General features: G+C 45.6%; 1 protein-coding gene across 1 annotated transcript in view; it reads right to left on the bottom strand.

The window, feature by feature from the left end:
- The window catches only part of Mgarp (mitochondria-localized glutamic acid-rich protein), a 15,169-nt gene that overhangs the window by 6,766 nt on the left and 1,277 nt on the right, over positions 1-7,126 (bottom strand). The window contains exons 2-3 of the mRNA XM_013029508.1: positions 3,868-3,971; positions 1,566-1,659 (exon numbers count right to left, since the gene is read on the bottom strand). Coding sequence (XP_012884962.1) covers positions 1,566-1,659; positions 3,868-3,971 — 198 coding nt within the window. The remainder of the gene's footprint in view (positions 1-1,565; positions 1,660-3,867; positions 3,972-7,126) is intronic.

The following is a 7,126-nucleotide window of genomic DNA, read 5'->3' as shown; positions in this document are numbered from 1 at the left end:
AAGCCAGAAGTGGTGCTATGGCTCGTGGTAGTGGTAGCCTTGAGCAAAAGAAGCTTAGGGACAGTGCCCAGGCCCCGAGTTCAAGCACCAGGACTGGCAAAAAAAAAAAAAAAAAAGGGCATAGATTGCTTCTTACTCTCATATTAAGATTGTGAAACTTGCTGGCCCGTTGGTGGCTCACACCTGTAATCCTAGCTACTCAGGAGGCTGTGATCTGAGGATCATGGTTCAAATCAGCCTGAGCAGGAAAGTCTGAGAGACTCTTCTCTCCAATTAACCCACCAGAAAACCGGAAGTAGCATTGTGGCTCAGGAGGTAGAGCCTTGAGCCGAAGAGCTCAGGGACAGCTCCCAGGTCCAGAGTTCAAGCCCCACGACCAACCAAAAAAAAAAGATTGGAAAACTTTAACCTCGTATGATGTCACCTTTCTAGCTACTGACTAAGGAAATCACAAATCCTCTCAACCTGTTTTTATCATCTGTCAAACAGGAATACTGAGAATATCTACCTACCTCACAGGGCTACTGGGAAAATGGACTAGAGTGCTAGGGGCCAGGGGCTTAGGTCTGCAATCCGAGCTACTCAGGAGGCTGAAATCTGAGGACTGTGTTTCAAAGCCAGCCTGGGGAGTTCAAACCCAAGAGAATTTGATCTCCAATTAAACTGCAAAAAGCCAGAAGTGGAGCTGTAGCACAAGTGATAGAGTGGCAACCTTGAATGAAATAGCTAAGTAACAGGGCACAGGCCCTGAGTTCAAGCCTCTAGAACTGGCAAAACAAACAAACAAACAGACAAAAGCCCCACGGGTTATAATATCTAGTGTGCTTTGTACAAAGACCCTGGGTGGTCTTAATGAAAATATAGTAGCAAGAATTAAAACAGTAATGAGGAATATGAAAGGTCAGGCTGCTGAAAGAGACAGATACTAAACCCAGTTTGCATGAATGGATGTCTGAATAGGGTAAAGATAACACTGCTTTGCAAAGAAGTCAAACCACTGGTCATCAGTATACATTAACACTTCCATTCATCAAGTGCACTCATCCGATAACCCTGAAAACATTCTTTGGGTTTGGTTGGGTTTTTCCTTCCTGAATGAACTTCTGCACAGAGCCATTCCAGCTTAAGTTTGCAAGCCACAACAAATGTTCGTTGCCAGGCTAAGATGATGGGAATTAGTGCCTCTCCAAAGAATAGTATAAGCTGGGCACCAGTGGCTCATACTATAATCCTAGCGACTCAGGAGGCTGAGATCTGAGGATCATAGTTCGGAGCCTGGGCAGAAAAGTCTGAGACTTTTTTGAACTCTGAGCCAGGGCGTTGTCCCTGTACTCTTCAGCTCAAGGTGAGAGCTCTATAGCTTGAGCCACAGCACCACTTCCAGTTTTCTAGTGGTTTATTGGAAATAAGAGTCTCACGGACTTTCTTGCCCAGGCTGGCTTTGAACTGTAATCCTCAGATCTCAGCCTCCTGAGTAGCTAGTATAACATGCATGAGCCACCAGCACCCAGCTCCATGAGACTAAAAAACTAAAAAAGAATAGTATAATTAGAAATTCACTTTACCTTGAAATGGATGTGACCCTGCTTTTGTTTTTCCTTTTAAACTGGATATATGTACTGTGTGTTTGGCTGGCTCTGATATGACAGTCTTATAAGTCTGAAAGAAAGAAAAACATGTGTTTAGTTTTACTTCTTGAGCTCTAAAAATCATTGTGTCAAATTCAAAATCATTTATAGTTCTTCTCCATGTGATCATCATTAGAAGTTACAACTACAGTCCCAGCCTGGCAAAGAAATCTCTGCATGCCATTTGCTCATTTACTCTCCCTTTACAAACCTTTTGCCATTAAGTACAATGTTCTAAAAGAGAACCATGCTCTAAAACTGGTAATCAGAGTTAACTGAAAATACAGTGAAGAAAAAGGAAGGCAAGCTGGTGCTGGTGGCTCACACCTATAATCCCAGCTACTGGGGAGGCTGAGATCTGAGGATCATGGTTCAAACCTAGCAAACTAACCAGCAAAAAGCCAGGATGGAGTGTGGCACAAGTGGTAGAGCAACCAGGCTGAATGATGAAAAATAAAAATCAAGTGATTATGAAGCTGTGAATTCAACCCCTCCTCACATACAAGTTTTTAAAAAAGATTCCCAAGTGACATAGTTAGAGCCTAACAAAGATACCTTCACTAAGATAAGCTGGGGTACATCATAAAAACAACACTATTACCTGGATGCAGATTATCCGAGGAAAAAGTATGGTGCAGAAACTACCTTAAATAGACCAATGTATAGGTTACTTTGCATTTCACACTCAATCAGTCTCCCTGGCCTGCATTCACATCTGAAAATGAAAAGTTAAAGCTGGAACATGTGGGAAGCCAGAGTTTAATTCCTAATACCAAAAATGAATAAACAAAAATGAAAATCTTAGCCAGGCACTGGTGGCTCAGGTCTGTAATCTTAGCTACTCAGGAAGCTGAGGTCTGAGGATCCTGGTTCAAAGCCAGCTGGGGCAGGAAAGTCCATGAGACTCTTATCTCCAAGTAACCTCCAGAAAACCAGAAGTGGCATTGTGGCTCAAATGGTAGAGTGTTTGCTTTGAGCTGAAGAGCTCAGGGACAGCTCCCAGGTCCAGAGTTCAAGTTCCATGACCAAATAAACAACAAAAAAAATCTCACTCCAGATATTGCTGTGTGTATTGTCTTAGCTCTCTTTTTGCCGGAAGGTTTGGGCTTGGTTACTGTAAAGGTGATGTATAGTTACATAAATCAGGTACTGAGCACATTTCTTTTTGGACAATGTCACTCTCTCCCTGTTTTTCCCTCCTGCTCCCACCCACAAGTTGTATCGTTCATTTTCAACCAGTGTTTAGTGAGCACCACTGCTGCATTTTCTCCATTTCTATGCACCCTCCACCCCACCAAAGACAGAAAACAGAACAAGAGAAAAAGGAAAAACAGAAACAGCAACAAAGAAAAAAAACCTTGTTTCCATTTCCTGTTCATTTCAATAAATATTATTTTATAGGATCAGATGCACAGTGGCATTGTACCTTTCTGTTTGTCTCTTTAAACCTGTAGGCATGGCTCTCCTGTCGGCCGGTCCCTCTGTGCTGGTCTTAGGGAAGACCTGGCACCCCAGGCCCCTCAACTTCCATATAAACAGTGCAGGGTGGAGCTAAAATTTTGCACTCTGAAACTTTCATCTCTGAGTGTCTTATAAATACTCTAATAAAGAATATGAGGGCTGGGAATGTGGCTCAGTGGTAGAGTGCTTGCCTTGCATGCATAAGGCCCTAGATTCAATTCCTCAATGTACCCACATAAACAGAAAATGTTGGAAGTGGTGCTGTGGCTCAAGTGGCAGAGCGTGAGCCTTGAGCTGAGGGACAGCGCCCAGGCCCAGAGTACAAGACCACAACAAAAAGAAAAAAGAAAAAAATAAACGATGTGAACCTTGAATCTTCCATGTAAGACTTTAAGCTGGGTGCCAGTGGCTCATGCCTGTAATCCTAGCTACTTAGGAGGCTGAGATCTGAGGATCACGGTTCAAAGCCAGCCCAGACAGGAAAAGTTCATGAGACTCTTATCTCTGACCACCAGAAAACTGGAAGTAGAGCTGTGGCCCAAAGTGGTAGAGGGCTAGCCTTGAGCAGAACAGCTCAGGGACAGTGCCCAGGCCCTGAGTTCAAGCCCCACAACTGACAAAACAACAAAAATCTTCATAATCATCTAGACACTAAATTCTCATGAAAACATGACAAGATATTCTCTGAGTACCTTAATCCAATGTCCTGATCTTAACACTGTTTTGAGTTTTGCCAAACTTTGGATTGTCAATCTTTGGATTCCTGAACACTACTTACATAATATCCACCGGCACTGACTGTGACACCAACAACCAGATAATAAAGCATATTGGATCTCGATGTTCCAGGGATTTTGTTGGATGACATCTGGCGAAGGGATGCTATGGAAGGCAAGTTTGAACAGAGTCACCATCATTTCAGCAGTCATTTCCAGTACAACTTCAAAAAAAATCACAGCACAGAAGCCGGGCGCCAGTGGCTCAAACTTGTAATCCTAGCTACTCAGGAGGCTGAAATCTCAGGATCACAGTTCAAAGCCGGCCAGGGAAGGAAAGTCCATGAGACTCTTATCTCCAATAAACCATAGAAAACCAAAAGTGGTGGGCTGGAAAAGTGGCTCAGTGGTAGAGTGCTTGCCTTGCATGCTTGAGGCCCTGAGTTCGATTCCTTAGCACCACATAAGCAAATGTGGCTCAAGTGGTAGAGCGCTAGCCTTGAGCTGAAGAGCTGAGGGACAGTGCCCAGGCCCAGAGTTCAGGCCCACCACCGGACCGAAAAACAAAAAAAAAAAAAGCTGAAATATATTGGGGCTGGGAAGGTGGCTCAGTGGTAGAACGCTTGCCTTGCATGCCTGAGGCCCTGGGTTCGATTCCTCAGCACCACATAAGCAAAATGAAAAAAGCCGGAAGTGGCGCTATGGCTCAAGTGGTAGAGTGCTAGCCTTGAGCTGAAGAGCTGAGGGACAGCGCCCAGGCCCAGAGTTCAGACCCCACGACCGGACCCCCCCCAAAAAAAAAAGAAAACCAAAAGTGGCGCTATGGCTCAAGTGTTAGAGCGCTAGCCTTGAGCTGAAGAGCTGAGGGACAGAGCTCAAGCCCAGAGTTCAAACCCCATGACGGACCAAAAAAAAAAAAATTACAGCACATGAATCTAAACAAATGACTTAGAGTAAGAAAGGAAACAAAACAGATCTACTTAAATGTTTATTCTGCAGTGCTAGAATTTGTACATACTATAATGCCCTGGAATTAAAATTTTACAATAGACTCAAAGCTAGGAGCTTGAGTGTCATAGATCTTACCATTTTTAATTTAAAGAAAAAGCAGAGACATTTACGCATTCAGTCAAATACAGGTGAGCACCCACATGTTTGTAATTGTTATAAACATAAAGATACCACTGTGGACCAGACAAACACGGCCCCTAATCCCTTAGTAGCTCAAGTCTAGAAAAAGTGTGTGTGTGTGTGTGTGTGTCTTGGTGGTAGAGTGCTTGCCTCGCATGCATGAGGGCCCTGGATTCGATTCCTCAGCACCACATAAACAGAAAAAGCCAGAGTGTGCTGTGGTTCCAGTGGTAGGGTGCTAGTCTTGAGTGGAAGAGCTGAGGGACAGCACCCAAACCCAGAGTTCAGGCCCCATGACCAACAAAAAAAGACTTATAGACAAATAATTGTGATACAGTTTGAAAAGAGTTGTAAGTTGTTCAGTAGATTAAAATTGCTGGGAAAAAAATCAGCTAGCTGGCTCAAGATAACTGTTCAAAGAGACTTGCCTCTTCATTTTAAAAATAAGCAGGAGTCTATCAGATAAACCGAAGAAAAATGGCACAGGGCTGAAGGCTGTGCGTGCTTGCTCGCATGGAGGTGGTATGTCTGGAGAAGGTCAGAGTCACCCCAAAGGGGCCCAACATTGTGCACGACAGATGACAACTTGCACAAGGCAGATCTTAAGACATCTGCACAGTTTCAAGCCTTCATAGTAGCAAAATCACAGTTTGGATGTAAATGGCAGTCTCTTGGAAACCCCCTCCCAGCGCACCCCTCACTGGCACACAGAAAAGGGGGCCCAGGAGCCTATGATGAAAAGGTTATGGCTTTGACTTGTGCTTGAAAATACGTGCACACGGAGTGCTAATGGCCTATGTCAGCTATTCAAGAGACTGAAATCTGGAGGATCTGGGTTCAAAGCTAGCCCAGGCAGAACTGTCCAAGAAACTCCATCTACAAGTTAACCATCACTAAGCTGGACAGGTAACATGGTACAGTATCAGGCATGAGTAACAAGAAAGCTGAGTTAGAGCATTTGGCCTTGAATTCAAGCCCCAGTACTGGTGTGCGCGCGCACACGCACACACACACACACACGCGCACACACACACACACACACAAGCGCGTGCGCACACACACACACACACACACACACCTCTGAAACAATTTATCGAAGTAGAAAGTACCAATAAAACATTCATTAATGCTTTCAAATGAAGACAAATTTAAGTGTTATCAATGCTATGTCTTTAAGATACATAAATCAGTGCTACAAAAACATTAGACAAAATAAAAGGAGAATCAATATGGTTAGCATCAGTACTGGTAATGATGCATTCAGAAATGTTGTAGCTGCTTGCATTTTGCCTCAAGCTGGAGAAGGAATTCTCTCAACCTGCTCACCTAAGCAAACAAGGTGCATATGAGGGTATGTGAAGGCTCAGAGTAAAGGAGTTCATCTTTCTCCTCTCCTTCCCATCAAAACAGCCCAGATATTACCATAACAAAATAGTCAGGCACCAGCACCCGTGGCTCCCGCCTGTAATCCTAGCTTTAGTCAGGAGGCTGAGATCTGAGGATCACCAGGGCAGGAAAAGTCCATGAGATTCTTGTCTCCGATTAGCCACCAAAAAGCTCCAAGTGGAGCTGGGCTCAGGAGGTTAGAGCACTCCCTGGCCTTGGGCAGAAAACCTCAGACAAGGGCCCAGGCCCTAAATTCAAGTTCCAGGGCAGGCACAAAACAAAACAAAAGATGTAATTAATTAATGTTTTCCCTCTATTCATAGGGACTTTGGGGAGGACACCAGCTCTCTTGCTGGGCTTTGAGACTCAGGGAAGCGTTTCCGGAGGAACCCTAACCTCACAGCCCACCAGCACTTCCAAGAAAAATAAGAGGCGGACAGATTTCCCTCTCCACCCCCCTCTCCCTCCCTCACCCGAGCCTCACCAAAACCACAAAGCAGAGCCCCTGGCAGGGGGGGTGTCCTGGCAGGGGGGGTGTCCTGGCAGGGGGGGTGTCCTGGCAGGGGGGGGGAGATGTCCTGCAGGCCCTCTTCTGGCTCCTGGGAGGCTGAGCTTCCGGGGACTGCCGTTAGAGGCCAGCCTGGGTAGAAGCCCTGGCAGACCCCCACTCCAACCATCAGCCAGCCAGGCCCCGCCAGTCTGGCCCAGGTGTGCGGCGCCGGAATCGCACACAACCTGCCAGGGGAGCCCCCAGGTCCGTCCTCCAGCCAGCGACGGGAAGCGGGCGGGGCGCTCGCCGGTCCC

Source organism: Dipodomys ordii, unplaced genomic scaffold, assembly GCF_000151885.1.
Source record: "Dipodomys ordii isolate 6190 unplaced genomic scaffold, Dord_2.0 Scaffold119, whole genome shotgun sequence".
Classification (NCBI taxonomy): Eukaryota; Metazoa; Chordata; class Mammalia; order Rodentia; family Heteromyidae; genus Dipodomys; species Dipodomys ordii.
This window is presented reverse-complemented; position numbering and strand designations above follow the sequence as displayed.